Consider the following 27,597-nt stretch of genomic DNA (forward strand, 5'->3'; position numbering starts at 1 on the left):
CAAGCACCTTTACAACTGCCAGCACCCTCCAGAGACATTGCTGCATAGACATTTCATGCCAGCTAACATTTGATGTTGCATGTATATGCATATATGTTCATTTGCATGTTTGATAGTTCATTGCAAAGCTTACTTATTATATTTTCTGTTATTGTATTACAGTTTCACCTCTTATTCCACTTGCCTATCCAGTAAAATCTACAGACTCTAAGCTTAGTCTCTTTATTGGATTGTGGTAAGGTTTAGCTGCATGTCAAACTACACACTGCTGTGCGAGGACAGAACAGTGAAACAGCGCTACCTCAAAGGCGGGATTGAACTGTATCTCACTGCATGCGCAGTAAAACAGCACCTGCCACACAATTGATCAATCCGGCTACGCTTCGAGCGCAGATAACATCACATTATAGCGATCCAGATACAGCCACTGCTATTAACTCATTGTAGCACAAAGAAGCCACTACAGCTAAAACAGGCAAAGGCTTATCCAGTGTCGCATAATGTCACAGAAGAAGTCATCTTCACTAGTGACCAGGTCCCAAGTTTCAGGCTCCTCTCATCGCTCATCTGTTACCAATGCAGCCGCCATTGCCCGCGCAAAGGCAGAAGCCGCAAAGGCAGAAGCCACAAAGGCCCGTGCCGCCTTTGCAGAGAGGGAAATGGAGGTAAAAATAAAGAGTGCACTCTTAGAAGCAGAAAGGGAAGCAGAGAGTTCCCGCTTGAAAGCAAAGAGGGAAATGGAGGCAAAGGTAGAGAGTACACGCTTAAAAGCATCCCTAGAAAAACTGGCCACAGAAAGAGAAGCTGCAGCGGCGATAGCAGAGGCAGAAGCTCTAGAGATGATTGTGTACCCTGACAGTGAAAGATACAGCAAAGTGCCTGATCTGGAGATTGAACCCCAAGATCCACTACAACGCACTAGAGAGTATGTCTACCAGCACTCCAAACAGGACACAGATTCTCTTTCAGCAACAACCAGGCCAACATGCTGCCCCTGAACCAAACCAAGGATGCCATACACCTCCAAAGGCCATCAGCAAGCTGCAATTGCATCAAAGAGACCACGCTGATCAAAGTGATCCTGCCTACAACACCCACTTCAGCCAGGTACCCAAGCCTAGGGCTAACCCTGCACCTACCTCCTCAGCTGTGTCATAACGGTATGTCACAGTCCAGCCTAAAAGAGAACCTCCAGACAGGTATGACTATACAACACCTTGTCACTATTACACTCATCCACCCTCTTATCCTGATACCAACCAGGTCCCAATGGACTTTGCCAAGTTCTTTGCACGGCGTGAGCCAATCACAAAGGGACTTGAAAAGTTCGATGACCGCCCTGGAAAAAAAAAAGCTCTGGAAAGCTTCAGAGCCTGGCGATCCTCCTTTCAAAATACTATCAAAGGCTTAGACCTTTCATACAGTGAGGAAATCGACCTCCTTATCAAATACCTAGGAACTGAGTCTGCAGAGCATGCCAAAAGGATCAGAGTCATTAACATAAATCACCCAGAGACTGGTCTCAGAATGATCTGGCACAGACTTAATGAGTGCTATGGCTCAGCAGAGGTTGTAGAAAATGCACTCTTCACGAGAATTGATGACTTCCCTAAAATAACCAATAAAAGTTACCAAAAACTTAGGGAATTAAGTGACTTGTTAATGGAACTACAAGTAGCCAAAGTTGAAGGAGACTTACCGGGCTTGCATTCCTAGACACAGCCAGAGGTGTTAACCCCATAGTACAAAAATTGCCCTATAACTTACAAGAGCGGTGGATGGCACACGGGTCAAAATTCAAAGAAATACACAATGTTCCATTTCCTCCTTTCACTGTATTCATAGACTTTGTATACCAACAAGCCAAGATGAGAAATGACCCCAGCTTTGATTTCACTTTGCCACATACCACCCCTTCAGTACCTAATACTCGCAAAGCAGCAGTAACAGTACACAAAACTAATGCTTCCTCTTTAGATTCCTTTCACAGATCTGCAGAACCTTCTCATGAGGAGACAAGGAATAAAGACCCTGGTAAGCAGTGTCCTTTACACCAGAAGCCTTACCCCCTTCTGAAATGCAGAGCCTTCAGAGAGAAGTCCATAGAGGACCGCAAAGCTTTCCTAAAGGAAAACAACATCTGCTACAGGTGCTGTTCATCAACATCTCATCTTGCCAAGGACTGTAAGGTCAGTGTAAAATGCATAGAATGTAACAGCACGCATCACAACACAGCTTTACACCCTGGGCCAGCCCCTTGGACTGTACCTTACACCAAGAGCGCCAGCAAGCATGGCGGGGAGGAAGATACAAACACACAAGAAATCACTTCCTAATGCACAGAAATCTGCAATGGTGCCGTAAGAAGCAGATCCTGCTCCAAAATTTGCCTGGTCAGAGTATACCCGACAGGCCAAACAGATAAAAGCATTAAGCTCTATGCAATCCTGGATTACCAGAACAACAGATCTTTAGCCTGCCCAGCCTTCTTTGATGCGTTTAAATTCACGGGCCCAAACACTCCTTACTCTCTAAAGACATGCTCAGGAGTTGTCGAGACAGCAGGAAGAAGGGCATCCGGATATCAAGTAGAGTCCTTAGATGGAAAGGTATGCCTACCCTTACCAACTATAATTGAATACATCCAGATCCCAGATAATAGATCTGAAATCCCTACACCAGACATAGCTAAGCATCATGTACACCTGGAACGCATAATGCACTTAAGCCCCGAACTCGACCCTAACGCTCAGATAATGCTTATTCTTGGAAGGGATATCCTGCGGGTCCACAAAGCAAGGGACCAGATAAATGGCCCTCAAAATGCACCTTATGCCCAGAAGCTAGACCTCGGATGGGTCATACAGTAATTGGAGATGCTTGCCTTGGAAGTGTACACAAACCAGCCTGCGTAAACAGCATGCTCACAAATACATTAGAAAATGGACGCCCCTCCATTTTTCCACCATGCCACAACCAGTTCCTAATAAAGGAGAAACCTTACAGCACCAGCCTGGGACACACACCCCTCCACCTTTCTGATGATAGTTTCACCCATGACAGTGATCAGGATCATTTAGGATGCACAGTGTTCCAGAGAACAAGAGAGGACAACCAATTAGCGATGTCTATTGAAGATAAACTCTTTCTAAAAATAATGGAACAAGAACTAGTTCAAACAGTTGGGTTGCCCCCCTAACCTTTAGGCCTCAGAGACAACGCCTACCTAATAACAGAGAGGAAGCCCTTTTATGTTGTTCTGTTGAAAGACTGTCGCAGAGAGACGAATGGCCCTTAGGTCTGGTCACCAAAACATTTCTAAGTGAGGATGTAAGAGTCCGAAAGGTTGAGGTCAAAACCTCCAAACAGGGAGAAACAAAAGTGTTCTTCAGACCAGTAACAGAACTGACTTTACTGTTGTCTCCTGAGGAATAAAATGGTGGCATCTATAGACGCCAGACGGGGAGTGTCATGTCTCCAGCATAAGCTTCTACCATGCTAAAATATTCTACAATTCATTTGCTCGGAGCTCCCTCCTATGGACACTTCCTGTAAGTGCACAAGGTCACTTATTCTTCAACCCATAGTGCTTACAGCAGTATTCTGAGCTAATTACAAGTTTGGCAATGCAAGCCCCCCTGTCAAAACAGACCACTGCAGGATAGTCGCACTAATCCGGGGTTGTTTTCCAGCCCAAATGAATGTGTTTATCACAGAGTTTACCTGTTTAAAAAATACTGGTAATATGTGGTGTCAGATTTCAAAATTGAATATAAAAAAAAATCGGATCTTTTGAAAAATGGATTTTCATTTTATAGCGACAGTGGCAAATTAGCCCAGGCGCTGCATGTCTCTCTCTGAGAGTAGTGGAGGAGGGAAGACAGAGAGGGAGGTGAGCGGAAGAGGGAAGCCGATCCACGGGAAAGGAGTGAAGAGCCTGAGATACAGCTGCTGCTGAACGCCGGGAGGAGGATGCCTGTCAGTGAGGAGCCAGGGAGGAGAAATCGATCGATGCAGTGTGGATGGTCACCTTTTCGCCGTTTCTGAAGAGGACAGGAAGTGGATTTTCTGTAAGTTATTTCTTAATAAAGGCTTTGCTTTTTAAAAGTTTAATTTGTCTTGGTGTTTATTTTTCATTGTGCACTAACGGATTTTTAAATATTTTTTTTATGTGACTGGTCCTTTAAACAAAAGAGGAGGGGGAACAATGGGCATCCCTGTCTAGTGCCTCGTTCCAAGGCTAAAGCTGGAGAAAGCATGTTATTAGCTCTTATTTGAGCAGTAGGGGAGTGATATAGTGCCTGTATCTATCTCAAGTACTGGTGTCCAAAGCCAAACCTCCAAGCCAAGTCAAGTCAAGAGTGAGTTTATTGTAATTTCATCCATATACGTTTGTACAGTACACAGTGAAACGAACGTTCCTCTAGGACCATGGTGCTACACAAAACAACATAGATGTACCGTAGAGTTTGCTACAGGAAGGGCCATTCAACGGAGTCGAAAGCTTTCTCGGCATCTAACGTAGCAATGGCCCTAGTGCCTATGTTTTCATGTTGTATCTGCAAGTGGGTAAATAGCCTTCGTATATTTATATCCGTAGCCCTAGATGAAATGAAACCAGTCTGATCTGGATGCACAAGATCTTTCATATATGGCTGCAATCTATTATCTAAGACCTTGGCCAGTATCTTAGCATCACAATTAATAAGAGAAATGGGCCAATACAAGGAACATAACTGTGGGTCTTTTCCTTTCTTGGGTATTATAGTAATATATGCTTGAGACATGGATTCTGGTATCTTACCTCTTTTCGCTATTTCGTTATAGAGAGTAGTCAAGGGGCCAAACAGCAAGGCCAGATGGCATTTGTAGAATTGTATTAAAGGGGACCTGTCACCCTAAGAAATAATTTCAAATTCTTTTCTATCATGTTAGTTGAGCAAAATAAACTTTACTTACACTGTATTTATTATTTAAATTTTGTTTCCTTCTGTCTTGGAATTATACAATCACAGCAAGCAGGCAGCAGCCATTTTGTGGACACGGTTATTAAGAGAAATTGTGTATCACCCCAAAATCTTGTGTATGCACCAGAATGGGGGACCTAATATCCATGTGCAGTGTCCTACACAATTATAGAGCCTGAGGAAGGAAGGGGGAATGTGAGGAGAGCAGTGACATGTAGGAAGTGCTGAATGGAAAGTGAAAGTAATTGACTGCCCCTCCTCTATGCCACGGGCATAGAGGCGGGGCAGGTAATATTTGATTGACAGTTTAGATATTTAAACACCCTTATAACAGGTATGGATGTTTTAATGAAAAAAAATTTTGGGGTTTCATATTTAATTTGAAAAGGACTTTCATTATGCAGCTTTTTATGTGTAGGTGACAGGTCCACTTTAATTCTGCTTCACAGCAGGTAGATTTAGAGGCATATAAATCTTGATAAAAATCTTTAAATGTATCAAGAATTTGACATGGCTGTGTTACCAGGTCTACTGTTTTAGTTTTTATGCAAGGCATAGTGGCTACCTTCCGATCATCCCTAACCAACATGGCTAAAAGTTTTCCTGCCTTGTCTCCAGCTTCAAAATGTTTATAGGCCTGTCGCTGTATTTGAGCCCAGGCCTGTTCTATGTTGGCCAATGAAAGCTGACGTGTGGTCTGAAGCCATTCATTCCGCGTATCGTCTTTAGGATCAGCTAAATATGCTAGCTCTTTATCCGATACTTCCCACTCCAGTTTATTAATTGTGTTCCTCAATAACTTCTTAGCACGGGAGATGCCTGAAATAAAAGCACCATGTGTGATCACCTTAAAAGCATCCCAAGGTTCAGCTGTTCCAGGGTTTAACTGCCAATATTGGGACAACGCCGGTTCCACAACAGACTCGACGTTGGTAGCGCCAATCCAATTGGAGGGTAACCTCCAAATCCTGTCTGGCGCATCAGGGTGGAGAGTCAGTAGAACCTCTAAAGGAGAATGGTCCGAAATACCTCATGAAAGATAAACAATCGATTTAAGGAGTGGGAGAATTTTGGGGGAAACGAAAGCCATATCTATTCGAGAGTGGAATTGATATGCGGCTGAGTAGCACGAATATGCTATCTCTGCCGGGTGTTTCCACCTCCAGAGCTCTGTTAAGGCGCAGCTATCCACCCAACTACCTAGTGAAAGTCTGCTATAATGCTTTCCTGTCACAGTATCTAGGACCGGATTCAGGACAGCATTAAAGTCCCCCAATAATATTATCTGGGAAGGGGGTAGTGCTGCCAATTGAGTAGTAATGTGTGTCAATAACTGGGATTCTGCAGCTGGAGGAGCATATATAGATGCAATGGTAAGTGGAAGACCATGAACCTGGGCATGTATAATTACATAGCATCCATTTGGATCCTTGACCATAGTTACCTGAAGACCAAGGTTCTTATGTGTCAATATAGCCACTCCCCTAGAGTACGTGGAGTAAGTGGCTTGGAAAGTACTACCCACCCAGGCCCTTTTTAATGCCATTATCTTCTGCCCATCCAGGTGAGTTTCCTGCAGGAGCAGAATATCCGGCTTATGTTTCTGAATGAATTGTAAAACTAGAGCACGTTTCAACTTAGTGCCCAAACCTCGGACATTCCAGCTAATTATTTTTCCAAGGGAAAAAAAAACTGTAGATATAGAATAGTAAAAGTAAACGACAGAAAAAAAAAAAGAGAGAGAAAAATAACTAAAATTAGGCCAGGAATGTAGAATAACAGAATAGCAGTAGTAATAGTAATACAATTGAGAATATTACCTGCCCTGTGCCTGGAATCCCCCCACCCTGACTCTTTTGAAACATGAAGAATCCTAATCCCTAAACCTAAGATACCTCGGGAGGCACCCCATATCTATCTAAAACCAACCTTCGTAAGTGGCCTGACTAGGTTTAAAGGTAGATATTACCCAGAGCTCATGCCAATGGAATTGAACCTCGGAACCTTAACATATATGGCCTCTCTCGGATCACTTTCATCCCCGCCATTATCGAGTATCCAGCCATTGACCCACAGCTGCAGGATCCGTAAAGAAAAAGGTATTTTGGCCATCAAATACTCTGAGCTTACTTGTGTAGAGCATACTATATTGGATGCCTATTTGTCTTAAACGTTTTTTTACCTCCTGAAATGTGCGTCGCTGTCTTTGAACCTCTGCCGTAAAATCTGGGTAGAATTGCAATGTTGCATTGAGTTATTTTATCTCCCCTTTCTTCCAGGCCGCCATAATTAAAAGTAGGGAGGGGTGTGTGTAGGGATGCTGGGTTTTCATTTGGAGGGGTTGAACTTGATGGACTTTGTCTTTTTTCAACCCAATTTAACTATGTAACTAACTAACTATGTAATAAGGATGGTATCCCTATCCCTGTAATTCAGGAGTTGCAGTATGAATAGGCGCGTTGTTGCTCCAGGGACTTGCCGCGTGGGGATCCTGTGTGCCCTCTCAACTGTATACGCCAGGGGTAGAAATATATAGGTGCCAGCAACTCTGTTAACAAGGCTTTGATGAAATCAGCCGGAGTCTGTCCCTCGGCACCCTCTGGTAGGCCCAGAATTCATACGTTGTTCCTTCTCATCCGGTTCTCTGAATCTTCCGCACGCTGTGTAAGCTGTTTGACTTGTCGCTGCAGTTCCACTATTGCTGGTTGGTTACCATGTATATAGTCTTCGGCCTCCCCAATGCAGCTCTATGTTAGAGCAAATGTACTTTTAGATGCTGGTAAGTGCTTTTCCAGATGTTATTGGAAAGTGTGCCAATGTATATTAGATATGGCACACCTTGGTGCTGATAACACCAAACGTACTGTATATACATATGTTGGAGCAAATGCACTTAGATGTTTTGAAGTGCTTTTCCAGATGTTGTTGGAAAGGGTGCCAATATATCTTAAAATGGCACCCCTCAGCGACGAGAATAGAGCACAGTGTAAACAATGGTATGTGTTGTTTGGAAGTCAGTCCCATTGCTGGGTAATGGACAAAGTCATACCTGAAACGTCAATAGGGCAAAGTTTGCAGCCAGGAGAAAATAGGCAAAGAGGCTAGCGTTGGTTGGAAAGTGACACAGACTGGAGCTAAGAGCGCTTTCTCTTATCCCCTCTGACAGGACCACTTCCACGCCCCCTTCCCCTCTGATGTTGAGCTTCAGGGGGTGGGGGTGGAGGGGGAGCAACAGATGGACCAGTGACTTGACCCTCAGCAGAGCCCCCTGGTCGGTGAGGCTGGGCTGCCATGGCTGCCACCAAGTCCTGGACTCCACGATGGATGGTCATCCTGGTCTCCTGCATCTGACATTCTGACATGGATGAGGGCCATGTCAGAATGGATTTTGGCCATCCACCATCTCATCCAGAGATACCGGCGGTGCTCTCTGCGAAAGTAAGGCTCCAAGGCAGTCATCATGGAGCGGACGAGCCCCGGTTGAGCCGAAGCTTGATCACCCAGAGTGGAGGGACACGCCCTCCGCCGGTCTTCTGGGCTTTAGCTCTCCTGGCGGCTAACTTTGCCCATATCCAACTCTTCAGGTCACTGAAGCACTTGTACACAGTGTTCCAATCCATGTGTACAGCGCCTACAGCGTTGACTTTGTCCGTTACCTGCTGCCAGATTTGTTGGCGTCTGGCAGCATTGATGTAATGAGACTGACTCCCAAATAACACATGCCATCGCGATAGGACTTCGTCCACCAGTGTTCCATTCTTGTCACTGGAATATCTTTGGCCCATTTTGCTGCTAGGGCCCTCATCTCCCCCATCCTCCTTCTCCTGTCTCTTCTGTGTGCCAGTGGTGGCAGTGCCGCCTCCTCCTCCTCGCTGCTGGGCAGCCTCCATTGCCTCCTACTGGGGGAGCTCCTCCAAACCCTGGTTGGGCTGTGGATGGTGAGCGGGACTTGTGGTGTGCCCTGGGGGACCTCCTCCATAACCTGGGTGGGGTACGAGACATGCTGCATGCCCCGGATGGTGAGTGGGATACGTGGCATGCCCTAGGGGACACCCTGTGTGGGCTGGGGGACACCCTCCCTGCCCTACTCTCCTCCCCCCTCTGGCCCTACTTTCCTCTCCCCCCCTACGGGACACCCCCACCTGCCCTACTCTCCTCTCCCACATACGGGACCCCCCACCTGCCCTACTTTCCTCCCCCCCTACAGGACCCCCACCTGACCTACTCTCTCCTCCCGTACTGGATCCCCCACCTGACCTACTCTCTCCCCCCCTACGGGACCCCCCACCTAACCTACTCTCTTCCTCCTCTTCCTCTCCCTGGAACTCCTCCCAGTGACTCCCCAGCCTGTGTCCACCTCTCTCCACCTCCTGTGGCGACTAAGATCCAACATAGTGTGGGATCCAGCCGCAGTTTGCACCTCCTTCTCCTCTTGCCTCTTGCGTGAAGCCATGATAGTGGTATTTAAAAAAAAAAAAGCCTGCCTTTTGTGAACTCTCCCCCACCTCGCTTGTCCAAATAGCAAGTGCACCAATAAGCAGCATTATGCACCTAAAATGGTCACTAGAGGACTTTCTGTGTGAAAAAATGACAGAAAGGGGGGCATTAAAAATTCAAATCGATCGATGGAATTTAAGTGGGGCATGGTCAACTTCAATCATATTCGACTATACGATATGATCAAAACCTTCAAATCGAATTTGATCAAAGTACATTGAATACTAGCCATTCGATCGAAAACTCAAAATTCGACTACCTTGATAAATATGTGAGTGATTAAAGTCGGGGTAAATCGAAGTTTACTATATTCGAAATTCGACCCATGATAAATCTGCCCCGTAGTGTGTGTATTATTTATTTAATAGTATCCAAGTTAGACAGGTAATTTCTAACAGCATACGTGTAATATATTCATATTCCGTAGGTCATGGTATTACTATAGCTGTTGTGGTTTGGCTAGTGTTAGTGCAGGCTTAAGCAGGTGGTGACCATAGAATGGAAGTGGGGGGTTTAACTACACAACTACTAAAGCACAAGTGTTAACATTCACCATCAGTCAGGGATACTGTAGAGGGGTTGTGCTATGCGGCCCCAAATACGGCATATTTCACTTATATATTTAAAGACGAATTTAGGCATGTATGCTCAAGTAGTAATACCTTTGAGATGACAGACCAGTGGCATTACAGTCAGGCCTATAGGAATTTAATCTTTCAGGATGAACTTCGTCTTTAAATAAACATTAAGGGAGAAGTGTAATAAAAATTAAAAGAAAATAATGCGCAAATAATTAAATAAGAATAAAATAATAAAAAAAATAATAAGAATAAACATTTGCATTTCGCAATGCAATATTCTTCATTAGACTGTTATTGCATTGTAAATTTTAATTGCACACTTTTTAAAGGTGGCAAAATCTTTTGGAAAAAACATTTTTCAGTAAGAAGATTTATCACATACACTGTGCACTGGAACAAAAGATTTGCAATCTTTCTTCCGCTATTGGTTGGCAAAAGCTATATTATATTCATACATGGGATTTTTTTTTTTACGCATAGGCATACACTTTGTTTTTGCATTCCCCCATTAGTATGTTATAAATGGTTCTAGTCTAATGAACTTTTCAAATGATCTATATTTTATAGGGTTTCTGTTACTATAAGTATACCAAACCCAGAACAAAGTCCCGGTTGCAGCTCAATCTTCCGCCTTTAACAGCCACCTTTCACTTCGGGAGGAGCCCTCCACTACTCAGGTGCCTTTTCAAGTTTGACAGGTGCAAAACAAGAATGTAAACACAAAAAAAACTTTTTAAGTAAATACTGACAGTAAATGATCATAGAACAAAATGGTATAAATTATGCTAAAAGTTAATTTAAGATGAACACCTCCTTTGAGCAATCAACATGGGAGGGGGACTTTGTATCTAAAGCACTTTACCAAAAAAATATATTTATTTATAATTACAGCTAGTACCCAAAACTTGCCATAGTTTGAAGTGTCTGTGATACTACAATATAACTTTTATACAAGATAAGCTTGTAGACATTAGCCACAGTTCTCTTTTCCTATCTATTTGCTATATTATATATTATATAATGTGTTTGGTTCATCTTAGCTGATGAACACAGATAAAATATTATTTAAGACTTATGCTGTACAGTTTACGGGAAACATTTGGCAATAAAAAAAATGCATTAGCCTGAAAATGAAAATAAAACTATCAAGAAGCTTCTAACACTTAAATCAGAGATTTTTTTTGTATTCTGTCTTATTCCAGTTCCATTTTAAAAAGCTATTTGTTTTATTGAGTCAGTGACCCTGGCAATCCTATTACCTTAATAACAGTTAAAAGACCAAATCAGAAAAAAAATGCTGTTGGCTGCCTATTAGCATGAATATTTGCAATTTTGCATTACAAGTTTGAATAAGACATACATATATGTGCAAATTGATAAAAAATAACCGGCTTCTTTATTTCCCCAGTTTTGTGATTCTCCTCCCATTCTAACTGGAATCAATTTTTTTATGATCCCTGTGACTTTGCCCTTTTTGTTAGGAGTTGTGCACACTATCATTTTAGGTAGTTCAGCTATGCAATGCAGTCAAATTAAATCGGTATAACCAGTTGGATAAAAAAACTTATGCCATCTATGGCAACAGATTGAATCTTTGCATTAGACTTGGCATACTTTTTTGTGATCATACTGTACATAAAACTTTGTTTTAGTAATTTATATAATATGTTTAAAGAAGAGGCCTAGTTTATTCAAAGGTTTGCAAATTTTTCAAACTCATTTAGCTAGTTTACATAAATTTATTATGCTCCAAACCTGCTAAAAATCTGAATCTGAAAATTCTCCAGCAAAACCTGTTGAAATCATGCAAAATTCAATGGCAGATGTATCTTTAGCAATTTGAAAAAACTACTGCCCACATGATCTTCAAGGGTTTTGGGCTGGTTTTCAGGCTTGGTTTTCATTTGATAATGTGAAAAAATTGGGGGTTTCAGGTGTCAAATTGAAAAAGTAGCATGATTTGATTTCATGCACAATTTTGTCACGACTTTTTCCTGCACATGATTTTTTCATTTGAATTTATTGGTAAATTAAGGACATTTGGGTTTGGTCAATTTTTTTTTATATAGTGAGAAAAATTCGAGTTTTATCAAATGTAATACATGTTACATTAAGGGGCCGATTCACTAAGCCTCAACTGTTTTTTTACTTCGAATTCGACCATCGATTCGAACGGTCGAGCAATCCTCCGATCAGGTGAATAGTCAAATTCGATAATCGAAGTGAACAAGTACGATTATCGAAGGATGTATTAGTTCGCCTATTCGACTATCGAAGGATGTATTAGTTCGCCTATTCGACTATGCGACTAGACTCGAAGGATACCTTATTTATCAAATCTTCACCCGAAGTTTTATTTGTACCCCATCTTTGACCTACCGAAGTTGATTTTGTACTTCGACATTCGAAGATGATCGAATAGTCGAGGAAAAATAATCGAATGGTCGAAGTAAAAAATCGTTCGACTATTCGATTTCCTTCTATTTTCTTTGCTGCTGCTCTCCACTGTTGTGGGTGTATAGTGACACCTAGGGATCACTTTATAAACTGTTTTTTTAGTTCTGGCTGCACTAGAGGTTTGGTGAATTACATTAAAATAAATACTGACACCAGAAACATGTTTGTTTTTGCATCTATCAGAATCTAACCTAAGATTTTCAAGTATCAATGGCTTAAAACATTATTTTTTAGTTCTATTTTTTTTAAACATCACTTCAAATATTAATTGGCCCTATCTATCCTTACGCTTCACTAAATGGTTAAATGTTTTAAAGCTGCATGGAATGCTGGGAAACACTGGCTTACTTATAAAAACCCCCACCAGATGCCATTTAGCTTAGATTTTTTTCAGAATGGACATTTTGCCAGCTGCCATTTTTGAGGCCCAAGAGCAGGCTGAGGAGCAGGAACACCTTGTCCCTGCTAGGATCAGGCAGCATCGTCACTTCAGGAGATCTGTACTTTGTTTGGACGAGCTGTCTGATGATGAGGTTGTGAGGATGTTCCGTCTGAGTCGTGCCATAGTGCAGGTTTATGGTCTCATCAGTGAGGCCATTGAACCTGTGACGGCACGGTCTCAGGCAGTGCCTGGGATGTACAAGCTGCTTGCAGTTTTGCATTTCCCGGGCACTGGCAGTTTCCAGCAGGTTTCTTCATGCCTCATTGGCATGAGCCAGTCCACCTTTAGCAGGAGACTAACACAAGTGCTCAGGGCACTACTGCAGCACTCGCGAAGGCTCATTTCCTTCCCCTCAACTCAGGCAGAGTGGATAAGACTGAAACAGGATTTTTTCCTAATTGGCCAATATCCAAATTGCCTAGGAGCCATTGATTGCACTCATGTTGCGCTCACACCACCTCGCCATCACCAGGAGCGCTACCGAAATCGTAAGCGCTCCCATTCCATCAATGTGCAGGTGTTGTGTGATTCCAACATGCGCATCATGAGTGTGAGATCTGGCTTTCCTGGAAGTGTCCTTGATGCCACTATCCTGCGTCAGTCAGCTCTCCATGGCCTCTTCACCCGAGGAGAAATGCCGGACGGCAGGCTTGTGGGTAAGTTCTATTTTCAATTTCATACAAAGACACTTCAAATATTATTTTAAAGGTGATATGTATGTATTTTCAAGAATTGTTTCCCTTTTTGCAGTCTGGCTACAATAGATGCACTATGCATCTTGGGACCTGTAGTTTAGTTCAATCAGCTCACTTTGTTAGGGCTTTTAATTCTTGCCACCTGATTCAGTTTACAGGTGTGATGTGTTAAGGGGATGATTTCTTAATGGATCTGCACACACACAATTATTTGCATTTGGGGGGGGGATTAACTCTTTTATTGTGCGACCAATGCTCATTTGAACCTGGGTGGAGTCACCTTTAGAAAACATATCGGTAAGTGGCAGTGTTTGTTTAGCAATGACCGGCTTTTGTGTGGCTACTTAAATTTATTTTGATTTGTGTTAATGAATTTTTCTTGTTTGATCTACACGTATGGCTTCTTCTGTTTTCTTGTTTGAAATGACATTACCCATGTTACTATTTTGGACAAGCGCCTTGGCAAAAAAGAAAAACAAACACACCCAGTAATGTTTTAGTGGCTTTACTGACACAATCTTTGTCAAAATCCAAAACAGTTGAACAACAATAAAAAGACAATCTATATCTGTATAAAGTTTGTTTGTTTTTGGAACACACAATATTTATTTTAAACCATTAAATATGTACCTTAGCTGGAAGCCACAGGAGGAATTTGGTCTCAACATATATTTCAAAATATAGCAGCCCCTATAGACCACTAAAGGGCAAAAGCTTTACAAACATTTTACAAATCATTTGTTGCATGACATTGCTAATGCACCCCAGGATTCATCATGGCCAACTTTACATTAAACAGTATCCAAAAATTTGGCCCTTGATAAGCTTGTGTCCAAAACAATAATATAACAATCAATATGATCTACAAATGACACTTGTCACTATATGACAATTTGGCCAGTTTAAAAGTATCAACAATATGAGATTAGTGCTGGCCAGATAGAGTGTTGGACAACCAACAATGCTTGATAGTGCAAAGTAACAACCAAGGCTTTGTGCCTTTAAGGCATATTATACACCTTGGACTTGCTATTTAATGAGCACAGGTGGAGGAGGAGGAGGAGGTAGGCGTTAGCACCTATTATGAGTGCTTGGTAGCCAAAGTAGGCCAGAGGTAGCCAACATAACTTCTCGTGCAAAGTAACAATGCTTTGTGCCTTTAAGGCATATCATACACCTTGGACTTGCTATTTAATGAGCACAGGTGGAGGAGGAGGAGGAGGTAGGCGTTAGCACCTATTATGAGTGCTGGGTAGCCAAAGTAGGCCAGAGGTAGCCAACATAACTTCTCGTGCAAAGTAACAATGGTTTGTGCCTTTAAGGCATATCATACACCTTGGACTTGCTATTTAATGAGCACAGGTGGTGGAGGAGGAGGAGGTAGGCGTTAGCACCTATTATGAGTGCTGGGTAGCCAAAGTAGGCCAGAGGTAGCCAACATAACTTCTCGTGCAAAGTAACAATGCTTTGTGCCTTTAAGGCATATCATACACCTTGGACTTGCTATTTAATGAGCACAGGTGGAGGAGGAGGAGGAGGAGGAGGTAGGCGTTAGAACCTATTATGAGTGCTGGGTAGCCAAAGTAGGCCAGAGGTAGCCAACATAACTTCTCGTGCAAAGTAACAATGCTTTGTGCCTTTAAGGCATATCATACACCTTGGACTTGCTATTTAATGAGCACAGGTGGAGGAGGAGGAGGAGGTAGGCGTTAGCACCTATTATGAGTGCTGGGTAGCCAAAGTAGGCCAGAGGTAGCCAACATAACTTCTCGTGCAAAGTAACAATGCTTTGTGCCTTTAAGGCATATCATACACCTTGGACTTGCTATTTAATGAGCACAGGTGGAGGAGGAGGAGGAGGTAGGCGTTAGCACCTATTATGAGTGCTGGGTAGCCAAAGTAGGCCAGAGGTAGCCAACATAACTTCTCGTGCAAAGTAACAATGCTTTGTGCCTTTAAGGCATATCATACACCTTGGACTTGCTATTTAATGAGCACAGGTGGAGGAGGAGGAGGTAGGCGTTAGCACCTATTATGAGTGCTGGGTAGCCAAAGTAGGCTAGAGGTAGCCAACATAACTTCATAGTGCAAAGCACAAGGTACACTGTTTTCACTTTGACAGTTGCAGAATATAGGCCATTGTTACATGAATGCACATAACATGTAAACCACATAAATACAGAGCTTGATTAGCATATGGAACCTTTGAAGCAACACTGCACTAGTGATAAATACACCATAAAAAAGTGTAGTCATATGCTTGCAATACAATTCATTGACCCTTACATGTAACATTTTTTGGCCAAGTGAATGTGTTCGGCAACACTGCAGCATCGCCATAGAAATATGTTAGAGCAAATGCACTTCGATGTTTGTAAGTGCTTTTCCAGATGTTATTGGAAAGGGCGCCAATGGGTGTTAGATATGGCACTCCTTGGTGCTGATAACACCATACATATATACATATGTTAGAGCAAATGCACTTAGATGTTTTGAAGTGCTTTTCCAGGTGTTATTGGAAAGGGTGCCAATAGATGTTAAAATGGCACCCCTCAGTGATGAGAATGGAGCAGTGTAAACAATGGGATGTGTTGTTTGGGAGTCAGTCCCATTGCTGGGTAACGGACAAAGTGATACCTGAAGCGTCAATAGGGCAAAGTTTGTTACCAGGAGAAAAACAGGCAAAGAGGCCAGTGTCAGATGGAAAATGACACAGACTGGAGCTAGGGACGTTTGTCCCCTCGGACAGGACCGTCTCCCCTTCTATGCCCCCTTTCCCTCCGATGTTGAGGAGCTTAAGGGGGTGAAGGGGGAGCAGCAGGTGGACCAGGGACTTCATCCTCAGCAGAGCCCCCTGGTTGATGAGGCTGGGCTGCCATAGCTGCCACCAGGTCCTGGATTCCACGATGGATGGTCACCTGGGTCTCCTGAATATCCCTATGGATTAGGGCCATCCACCGCCTCATCCAGAGTTCCTGGCGGCGCTGCTGGTGGAGCATAGGCTGCATGGCAGCCATCATGGCGTCAACGAGCCCCGGTTGTGCCGCAGGTTGCTCACCCAGTCGCCGTCCTTCCTCCTGTGGTGGTCCCCCAATTGCTGCAGCAGCAGCAGTGGCAGCAGCACGACCTACAAGAAAAATCAAATCTAAGTATATATATTGGAATGTGCATAACCCACAACAAACGAGCGGATCTCTCTCCGATATGCCCACCTTGAGGTGGGCAATATCGCACTGATCCGATTGTGGGCCCTAGGGACCAACGATCGGATCATAACGAATAGGAACGGGCGGTCGGATCGCAGGACCGCATCAACGAACAGATGCCTTCGTGATCCGACGGGATTTTAGTCCCATCCAATCGAGATCTGGCCGACTTATGGCCAGATCTCGATCGGGGAAGCCCGTCGGGGGCCCCCATACACGGGCCAATAAGCTGTCGGTCTGTCGGCAGCTTTTATTGGCCCGTGTGGCATTTAGATTGGAGGTGGTGTTTTCTTTTGGGCGGGCTGGCATAAACAAAACATTAGAGTGAAAATTTCACACCAGTCTGTAGCTTGGAAAACAAGTTTTTTTTTTTTTTTGACAAAAAAAAAGTTTGAAAGGACATGTAAACCTTCAGCTTCAGATACCTGCCACTGGTTTTTAAAAGGTTAACAGTAAAGTCTGCAGTATCCCCTTAATCACTTAGAATTCCTTCTCCTCTTCTAACTCACTCTGGCCCTCCCTCAGGAATTCCCTTTGGCTGTTGGCTAATGAGCATGCTCAGTTCTTCTCAGCTCAGATTACTAAACACACCCTCCAGTCTAACAGCCACTGAGCAGACATCATTACTGGTTCCCATAGAAACTCTGCTCTAGCTGTCTGATCCTATTTTATTCTCCTAACCACCTCTCCTGAGCTCAGCTTAACCAATACATGGCATCTTTGGTGACACACAGACAAATAAAGTAAGGGGTTATTAGTTATAAAATTACTCTTACGTCTGGGGGGCACCACAGGTATCACAGCTGGTGACTGGGCGCGGCTTTCAGCTCGGTGTTCTGTAATGTGAGATAGGACATTAGTAATGCTGTAAACAAGTCGAGGAAGCAACTACATTGGCCACAACATTGAACATGTCTGTACCTTGAGCTTCCGGGGCTCTATCACGATCTTCAGCCTCACCCTCTTCCTGGGGTTGCTGAGCGGCGTTGTCCTGGTCCTGGTCACTGCCCGAGTCAGGCCGCGATGTTTGCGGCGGTACTGCAATTGTGAATAAAGAAAACAAAAAAAGTATTAAAAAAACAAAATCATATGGAATTGCAAGAGACCTCCCACATGCTACAAATCTATTTTATTTCTCATTCCAAATACTAACTCCAATGGAATGGTACAGCAAGTGAGATGGAATGGTTAAAACTTAAAGGAACAGTAACATCAAAAAATAAGTGTTTTAAAGTAATGAAAATAGTGTTGCCCTGCACTGGTAAAACTGCTGTGTTTGCTTCAGAAACACTACTATTGTTTATATAAATAAGCTGCTGTGTAGCAATGGGGGCAGCCATTCAAATGAGAAAAGGCTCAGGTTATACAGCAGATAAACTCTGTAGAACATAATGGAGTTATCTATTATCCACTATTTAACCTGTGCCATATAGACTTTTTTCAATTCCTGTTCCACAGCAGCTTGTTTATATGAACTATAGTAGTGTTTCTGAAGCAAACACACCAGTATTACCCGTGCAGGGCAACAGTACATGACATTTTCATTACTTTAAAACACTTATATTTTTTGGTGTTTCTGTTCCTTTAAATACATTTGCAATGGTGCGAGCAGAAGAGAATGTAATATATGACAATACTTGTGATTTTAAAGTTATTTAGGTTTTTAATCAGCAGATCTAAACTTTGCAGTCTCAGCAATCTGGTTGCTAGGGTCCAAATTAGCATAGCAACCATGCATTCATCTGAAGAAGAGACTGGAATATAATTAGTGGATGGTCTAATTAGTAATATGAGTAATAAAAACTCACAATAACATCACATGTGTAGTCTTACAGAGCATTTCTAGACCCACATTTTAAAGCTGGAAAGAGTCCTTTAATTTTAAAAATAAATAATGAAGGACAACTGAAAAGTTGCTTAGACTTGGCCATTCTAGAACATACTTAAAAGTTAACTTAAAGGTGAACCACCCCTTTAATGCAGTTTCTAAACATTTGTACTATAGTGGGGAAATGGTTAATAAAGAAATGGCTGCCATTTTGTCTATGTTACAGCTGCACTTAATAACTAGTAATGAACAAACAGCAAAGTTGTAAAGAAAAGCACAAGAAACTCCTCTAATGCAAAACAGGAGCAATATTTTAGCAAAGAAGTGAAATACTAAAGGGGAAATTAGACATTTATCTAAATGATGTGAATGTGGAAAAAAGGAGTCAGATGTTTGTTTCTATAAAATTCAACTTACTTCTCCAGTCTGTGTCCACTCCTTCACTGCCCTCTTTGCTCAAAATGTCCAGAAGCCGGCGCTCGTAGGGCTTCAGTCTGAGTGGAGGGACTCGCCCTCCGCCGGTCTTCTGGGCTTTAGCTCTCCTGGTAACCAGCTTTGCCCTTAGCCAACGCTTCAGGTCACTGAAGCGCTTGTACACTGTGGGGCGATCCCTGTGTAAAGCGCCCACAGTGTTCACCTTGTCCGTTACCTGCTGCCAGTGGTATTGACGTCTGGCAGCACTGATACGATGGGACCGACTCCCAAACAGCACATCCCATCGCGCTAACACCTCATCCACCAGTGCTCCATTCTCATCACTGGTAAACCTTCGGGCCATTTTGTTGGTGGGGCCCTCCTCTCCTCCGTCATCATCACCCTCCTCCTCCTCCTCCTGTCTCCTCTCTGAGGCAGTTGGTCGTGCCTCCATCTCCTCCTCGCTGCTGGGCAGCCTCTGTGTCCTCCTCCTGGGGGAGCCTCTCCGAGCCCTGGGTGGGGTGCGTGACACGCTGCGTGCCCCAGATGGCGGGCGAGACACGCAGCGTGCCCTGGGGGACTCCCTGCGTTGGCTGGGGGACACCCTCCCTACACTATGCTCCTGCCCCCCTGCCCTACTCTCCTCCCTCCCTCTACGGGACCCCCCTGCCCTACTCTCCTCCCCTCTACGGGACCCCCCTGCCCTACGCTCCTCCCTCCCTCTACGGGACCCCCTGCCCTACTCTCCTCCCCTCTACGGGACCCCCCTGCCCTACGCTCCTCCCTCCCTCTACGGGACCCCCCTGCCCCTACTCTCCTCCCCTCTACGGGACCCCCCTGCCCTACTCTCACCCCCACTACGGGACCCCCCTGCCCTACTCTCCTCCCCTCTACGGGACCCCCCTGCCCTACGCTCCTCCCTCCCTCTACGGGACCCCCCTGCCCTACTCTCACCCCCACTACGGGACCCCCCACCTGACCTACTTTCTTCCCCTCCCCTACGGGACCCCCCACTCTCTTCCTCCTCCTCCTCCTCCTCCTCCCCCCAGGAACCCCTCCCAGTGACTCCCCAGCCTGTGCCCCCCTCTCTCCCCCTCCTGCGACGACTAAGATCCCACATAGTGTGGGATCCAGCCGCCGTTGGCACTTCCCCAGGGCTGGAGAGACGTTCCCCCTCCTCCTCCTCCTCCTCAAGCCTCCTCCTACCAGCCATTTTCAAAAAAAAAAGCAACCTGCCTCAGACACCTCCTCCACCTGTGCAGTCTAAATAGCAAGTGCGCAATTGGGCCGAAAATGCACCTAAAATGGCCTCTAGAGGGCTTCCTGTTTGAAAAAAATGGCAAAAAGGAAGTGGGGCATAAAAACTTCGAATCGATCGATTCGAATACAAGTGGGGCAAGGGTCACTTCGATCTTACTTCGATCTTATTTGACAGTACGCTACGACCGAATACTTCGAATCGAAGGCACTATTCCTGCGATCGCAGGATAAATCGTTCGATCGTACGATTTTACTTCGATCGGAAATAGCACAAAAACCCTTCGACTTCGATATTCGAAGTCGAAGGATTTCAATTCCTAGTCGAATATCGAAGGTTAATTAACCCTCGATATTCGACCCTTGATGAATCGGCCCCTTTCAGTATTAAATCATACCAGAAGACAGTACAACATAACAAAACCTGTGGACATTACTGTGTTCCACAAACCATACATTTTTCTGTCATGCAATGCAAGTGGGGTACTTCCATTGTTAATGAAGGTACATTTGATGCAAATATATCAAATATTTAGGAATAATATGCACCTGTATGCAGCCAATACATTTTGATTGTAAGCTTGTTTGGACAGGGTCCTCTAACTCTTGTACCAACTATTGGCTGTGTGTTCAATGTAAAAGCCCATTTATTGTACAGTGCTAAGAATATGTTGGTGCTTAATAAATATGTGTTGGTGTTGTTATTATTATTAATAGTAAGGATTTCAACATTAAAAAGGTTGAACAAAAAGTAATTTGCACCAAGTCATTAGTTTTTTATTACAGGGGATCCGTCACCAAAAACACTTGTTCAAAATACTATTTTACCACATTAGTCAAGCAAAATGAACTGTAATTACACTATATAAATTATTTGAATCTTGTTCCCTTCGGTCTGGGAATTCATAATTATAGCAAGATGGTGGGAGCCATTTTGTGGACGCTGTTATTAAGGCAAGCATTGCATCATCTCAGAATCTTGTTTGTGCACCAGAATGGCAGACCCAATGTCCATCCCCCTGCCCTGGCTACACAATTAAACAATGAAGAGGGAGGGGGAATTTGTGGAGAGCAGTGACATCTAGGAAATGTTGAATAGAAAGTGAAATTAATTGTCTGCCCCACCTCTATGTCTAAGGCATAGAGGAGGGGCAGACAATATTTGATTGACAGCTGATGAATACAACAACTATGAATGCTTTAATAAAAATAGAAATTGGATTTCATGTTTAATTTGATTAAAGGACTTTTATTATACAGATGTTTGTGTCTGGATGACAGGTCCACTTTAAGCACACCTAAACCAGCTCTTTATTTAGATCCTTAGCATATGAGAAATATTTTCAGTAAGCACCTCTCTTTTAGCTATTTAAGCAAAATACCATGGCATTGACATTAACTAATTTGCTTTTAACTACAATATGTTGTCTGCATCTGAGTATTAGTATCTATCGCAACATATTTACTAAGTCAGGGGAAATATGCTTTTACTAGGAATATAGCTGTATTCAGAAGGGTGGTATGGTCAGAGGCAAATTGACAGTCCCTTTGGACGCCCCTTAGTTTGCATGTTATTCAGATACACAGGCTAGGAAGAACAAAGGGCTGCAATGTGTAGGAAAGCATTAGGGGCACTAAGGGCTTTGTACTGAAATTAGCATTGTGCATGTTTTCTTTTAATTGCTTACTTTGCAACTATTACATTTCTTTTGTATTGTTTCATAGGCATCAAAGCTGAAACTATCCTCTCCTGTTAAAGGAACATTAACATAAAAAAATAAGTGTTTTGATGGAATGATAATATAATATAGTGTTGTCCTGCACTGGTAAAACTGAGGTGTTTGCTTCAGAAACTCTACTGTAGTTTAAATAAACAAGCTGCTGTGTAGCCATGGGTGCAGCCATTCAGGGTCAGACTGGAGCCTTCGAGGCCCTCCGGGGTTGCACAACGAAGGGCCCACCTGGCAGTCCCCGGGGGCCCCCTCTGACCATTAAACTCCTGGCAGACGCGCATGCTCAAAAAAACAAGTGCAGTGCAGTGACGCGGATGCGCTTAAAAATTATGCGTATGCGCACAAAAAGCCAAAATAAGACCAAGAGCAGGCCAGCAACGGGGGCCAGGTCTGGGCCGGCAGGGGCCCATCAGAGCCAGGGCCCAGTCCGAAGCTGCAGCCATTCAAGCACAGGAAACACAGAAGATAACAGATATGTTCTTAAGAATCCCATTGTTTACTACAGAGCATTATCTGCTATGTATCCTGTGCCTTTTCCAGAGTTGAATGGCTGCCCCCATTGCTACACAGCAGTTTATTTATATAAACTATAGTTGTGTTTCTGAAGTGAACATACAAGTTTTCCCCATTGTCAGGAGCGCTTGATGGCGCTCCCATCTCCGCCGGCGCCCATGAACCACGTCACGTGGGCCAATGCCAGCGCGATGACATCACGCGCCCGGCGTGAAATTCAAAATAAAAGGACCCCTTTTCAATGCCCGATTGTAGGTTTTGTTTTAAACATTCCTGGATGTTTGATAAATCCTGTTATATTGATTACTGGACTTTTGAGCATGCCTGAACCTCAACTTTGATATTATTCTACCTAGCTTTTGGACTTTTGCCTCGACTTTGATTACGATTTCGTCTGATCCTATTTGTACCACGAACTTGGACTTTAACCCCTAAAGCTTCCTCCTTGGTCCTGACTACCCCCGCTGGGAGGCGATAGGCCTCCTCACACCCATGCAGCAGTACATTATATTTTCATTACTTTAAAACATTTTCATTTTATGTGACTGTTCTTATTGTCAAACTGAATGTTGACAAATTTGAATCAAAACTATAATTCTAAAGCGCAGTGTAATTAGTGCCACATTACACATATCTTTTTCTGATAACTTGATTTGCGTTAAATGAAACTAGAACCCTAATAGTCTGCCTTCAGGGACCAGCACTCAACCACCCCTTTAGGTTCACAGAGTAATTTGATGCTTCCTTCACCTTGCTTCAACTTCCATGGATTCTGGAATTTGAAGTCCCTTTTCTTTTTAGAAAAGCTGTGCACCTCCCACTCTGGAAAGCAGAGGTTTAAAAATCCAATTGTGGTGAGGAAGTGTACACAGTAGAACCCTATACACAGTCATATACACAGTAGAACCCTATATGCTCCACAGGAGAGCTGACAGAATATGCCACTTTCAGCTTAGAGCACATGCAGAAGTGGCTGGCACTTGGAATCTTGTAAATATGTTCAGAAATGTAGTACTCTACTGAGAAAAACAAACACATGTACACATTGTACAGTGGAAAGTGTTTGGAAACAATCACACGCTTGCATGGGCACTGGTAGGGTTGCCAAAATGGACAATCAAATGTTTTAGCCTCGTTAAAATAAATGGAATAATGTTATTCTCACTAGTGTGTGAATTTTTCTTCTGAGAAGAAGGCATGCTGGAATATTCTGTCATTCTTTAGTTAAAAAAGCTAGCATTCAAAAAAAAAAAGTTCTATTGTGGGGGGTTTTTTGACGCTCAAGTTTTTTTTCTCCTCAACCCCTAAAATTAGTAAATAGGCCTCCAGATATAAAGGTGTTTTAGGGTTCTGTGCACAAAGCTGAATGCCCACTGAGCATGGATTGATTGGAATGGTGAATAATCCTTGCAAAGTGATGCATAACATTTCAGCACGATAAAATAAAGGATAATAATAATAATAACACTTAATTGACAGTATAAAGCTATTTCATAAAAATATGCCTCATGTACAAAAGTAAATGACGGTCTAATTGCCAAGCCAAATAATTGTCACAAATCAACGTGTTTCTCCCACAATGCATCATTTTATCCAGTCATCCTTACCACCAGAAGTCACTGCAAAATTCTACAACCATTGTGCAGCACCTTGTGCCCAGAGTGTATCATAACTAGACATTTTGTACAAAGTCAAAAGTAAAGTGCCACACTCTTGCAGTGCTGCTGCAGTGCTGCTGCAATCATTACTAGACATTTTGGTGACTTTGGTTACTTGAACCAAGCTAGGGGTAGGCAGAATAAACAACTGCCAAAAGGTAGATTGGGATGGCGTGGAAATACTGTTGTGGTGAGCGGGTGGTACTTATATATATATAATTTTTTTTTTTTTTTTTTAAATGCACTACAAACTTAGAATGCCAAAGGCTAGTGTAGGACTCATGTACAATGAGAGGTCTTGACGTGGCATGTGAGCTTACATATTTTGGCCAAAATGTGGTACTAACACCGCATCTTTTGCAATGCTTCTTTTTAAAGGCAAACCGTGTGCTGGCAATTTTTCTCTTTCTTTTTGTGTACAAATATTGGCTTTTTATCGTTTATAGCGGCTGGTCAACTCCAATGTGGGTTAGACCAAGCGCTGAAGCAAGGGTGTTTCAAGCAGCTGGTTAACGCCACAGCGTGGGTTAGACCGAGAGCTGCTGATTTCTTTCTGTGTACCTTACTGAACTATATGGTGTCTGTGTACACCACAGCAATTTTTTAAAAATAAAATCTATTACAAATTTCCAATTAATCAGCCTGCAATTTAAAAATTGCTTTAGAAGAAGTTTTGTGACTCACTGTAATGATTGTTTTCTACTGAAGAAGCATTATATTATTGAACAGCATCTTATGAAAGTGCAATAAACAGCACAGTATCCCTCAGGTGAAGTGGTGCCTGCATACCTCCCAACTGCCCCTTTTTCGGAGGGACAGTCCCTCTTTTGACAGCTCAACCTGCAGTCTCTCATTTTTACTGGAAAGTCACTATTTTCTCTGCACTGAACAGCCAGAAAAAGAAAAAAAGTTTCAGGTAACAGGTGCAAATAAGATACTTTGTAACAATTTTGAGACACAAAAAACAGTTTAGATAAGGAGAATTATTTTCAAAGTTTCATAACCTGATGCCTGCTGCCTGCATCACACAAGTCACGAAACGGTTCCTGCAACACAAGGAATCCCCCAAGCAGTAACTTGTCTCCCAACACACACACCGCAGCGGGTGCCAGCAGCATGCACACAAAGTGCACAGTAGCAGCTGCACTGGGTGGGAGTGGCCCGGGGAGGAAGGAGGGCGGGACCCAAGCTCCTGCTTGTCACTGCCTATTACTTATTCATTTCTCCCAGGGAGCCCTGCCAGCAGCAGCTCTTTTCTCTACTACTTCAAACTCCTCTCTGCAACCGTTGCTTGTAAAGACTTTTTTTTTTCCTGTTTTGTTCATCAATAACTCCCTCCCCTCCTTTTTTTTTTTTTAAACAGACAGAGAGGTCAGTTAACACACACTCATGAGTCCATCTTTGCACAATTACTTATTGACGGAATAAAGTCTACTGGATTTTTACTTTTTGATTGGAGTTTATACGTTGTTATTATTATCTGTAGCAATTACGTGTAGTCTGCGTTTTGGGCTGTTTTCAGTGGCATTCCTGTGCTCGGCAACCTATGCAGCGCAGGGAGCTGCTTTTCCCAATAAGCAAACGCGTGGCTCCTTTGTGTACAGCGGTAGCTGCTGCCGATTTGGGTGCATGGGCACCTCTTGTGCTTCAGCTCCTCACAGCAGGTTTTATTTTTAAATACACAACCCCCCGCCCGCGGCGCTCAACAAGCTCGGTCCCACCTTTGAGACTCGGCTCTAGATTTCTGTGCGATAGTAAATGCGGTATTACTGGTAGAGCTGCCACCAGCCCTTTAAATCGCACTCCGCTGACAAACTTGCCTCTGCCTGCACCCGAGCCTTCAATAAAGGACAAGCAACTAAAGGCCCATTCCTTTAGGACTGGACAAAACTGCAAGAGTTGACAAGACCCCGTTAAGCATGGATGTAAGGTTTTACCCCGCCGCTGCTGGCAATGCCCTGAGTGGGGATCCTTCTAACCTGGACTTTACCCAGTGTTTAGACTACTACAGCTACAAGGTGAATATTTCGCTTTTGTTTACACTCCGTCACTTCTTATAGGATTCAAGCTGCCTGATTGAAAGTTAAAGTACTAATGTGCTAAGCCCTTATGTGCTCGACACTTAAAAAAAAGCAGGCAGGGTATTTAACTACAGATTCTCACACACAAGGCTCGTCATCGCTGTTGCCGTAAAAATAACTCTTGTTATTGATTTGTCACCAGGATATAATTATCCAGAGCCTTTATTTCTCACACACACATCTCACTTGCCTTATATTTTGCTATTTCTCTTCTATCCTACACTCATTTGCCCACAGCTCAGCTTTACCATTTGCAAACTTTTTAGTCTTTGATTTATAAACCAAAAATTGTATAAAATTTAAGCAATTTAATGTAACATTAGGTATTATGTTGTGCGACTGAAATGCATCGTAGTGCAGTCCTTTGCCATTATGTGCCTCTTTTCTGACAATATTTGAACGGAATCAATAGATTCAATGCAGAATAATTTACTTGAGCTGTGTGCAGATCGGTCTCCCTTACCCTATTGTTGAGGGAATAAAATAATTGTTCAGGTTGTATTGAGATTATAATGCTCTTGCCCATAAGAAATGACAGCTGTAAGGCAGCATTCGAATATCACTGGTTCCTAAAGATTGCTAGCTATTTTATTTTCTTGGGATTGCACATTATCTTTTCTCATTTCAAAATATAATTGTGGAAGGCTTGCTTCTCATGTACTCAGTGAACTGAACCATGTTTATTTCTTTCACCATGGGCATCATTATATTGATATAATACACAAAAGCTATGAATATCCTGTAAATGATATCCTTATAAACGGTGAGTTCTGATGTCATCAGTTATAAACGGTGAGTTCTGATGTCATTTCTGTCACATGACTCACTGAAATTTGTGTATTATAATAAAGTACCCCCAGTTGCAAAATATGAGGATATTAGAAGTTACAGTACCTCGGAGTTCCATGGCCTGTATAAAAACACTCGGCCGTCATGAAACTACTCGGTAACTTATAATATCCTTGTATTTTACAAGAGTGGGTACTTTATTCACTATATATGGCTGGGAATTTCTGATTATTCTATTGAACAAGTAAAGTGCTCCCCATCCTTCCTGCCCTTAACAGTGAACTAATAACTTTTTGTCCTGATTGGTAAAGCACAATACATGTTATTATTTATCATTTCCATAGCGCTGTAAATGTGTAGCAGCAAAACCAATGAATATCAATACAACTGATACAAATGAAAAAAAGGTCCCTGTTTGCAACAAAGTAAGAATTAAAGCCAGCATTCCAAATTGTATAACTGAAATAGTTTATTATTAC

At 43.0% G+C, this 27,597-nt stretch overlaps 2 protein-coding genes across 5 annotated transcripts in view; one reads left to right on the top strand and one right to left on the bottom strand.

Annotated features, from left to right (window-relative positions):
• Window positions 1-16,258: 16,258 nt before the first annotated feature.
• LOC121393215 (myb-related transcription factor, partner of profilin-like) lies at window positions 16,259-19,744 on the bottom strand. Of its 3 annotated transcripts, none has more exons than XM_041561118.1 (4): window positions 19,091-19,744; window positions 17,767-17,883; window positions 17,616-17,681; window positions 16,259-16,766 (listed from the first exon to the last, which is right to left on the bottom strand). In XM_041561118.1, exons 1-4 carry the CDS (start codon window positions 19,539-19,541, stop codon window positions 16,435-16,437), a joined length of 966 nt encoding a protein of 321 aa, XP_041417052.1. In that variant the 5' UTR covers window positions 19,542-19,744; the 3' UTR covers window positions 16,259-16,434. The 3 variants fall into 3 exon arrangements, with proteins under 3 accessions (XP_041417052.1, XP_041417053.1, XP_041417054.1); XM_041561119.1 differs by having other exon boundaries at window positions 17,622-17,681; window positions 19,091-19,740; XM_041561120.1 differs by lacking the exons at window positions 17,616-17,681; window positions 17,767-17,883 and having other exon boundaries at window positions 19,091-19,741.
• Window positions 19,745-25,483: 5,739 nt separating this feature from the next.
• tox3.S (TOX high mobility group box family member 3 S homeolog) overlaps window positions 25,484-27,597 on the top strand; it is a 142,136-nt gene continuing 140,022 nt past the window's right edge. For both annotated transcript variants that reach the window (XM_041561121.1, XM_018260444.2), the window contains exon 1: window positions 25,484-26,266. Coding sequence is in view for 1 of the 2 variants with exons in the window: in XM_018260444.2 (XP_018115933.1) it covers window positions 26,168-26,266 (99 nt within the window). In the remaining variant the exon portion in view is untranslated. The remainder of the gene's footprint in view (window positions 26,267-27,597) is intronic.

The sequence above is a fragment of the Xenopus laevis genome, chromosome 4S, assembly GCF_017654675.1.
Source record: "Xenopus laevis strain J_2021 chromosome 4S, Xenopus_laevis_v10.1, whole genome shotgun sequence".
Taxonomy (NCBI): domain Eukaryota; kingdom Metazoa; phylum Chordata; class Amphibia; order Anura; family Pipidae; genus Xenopus; species Xenopus laevis.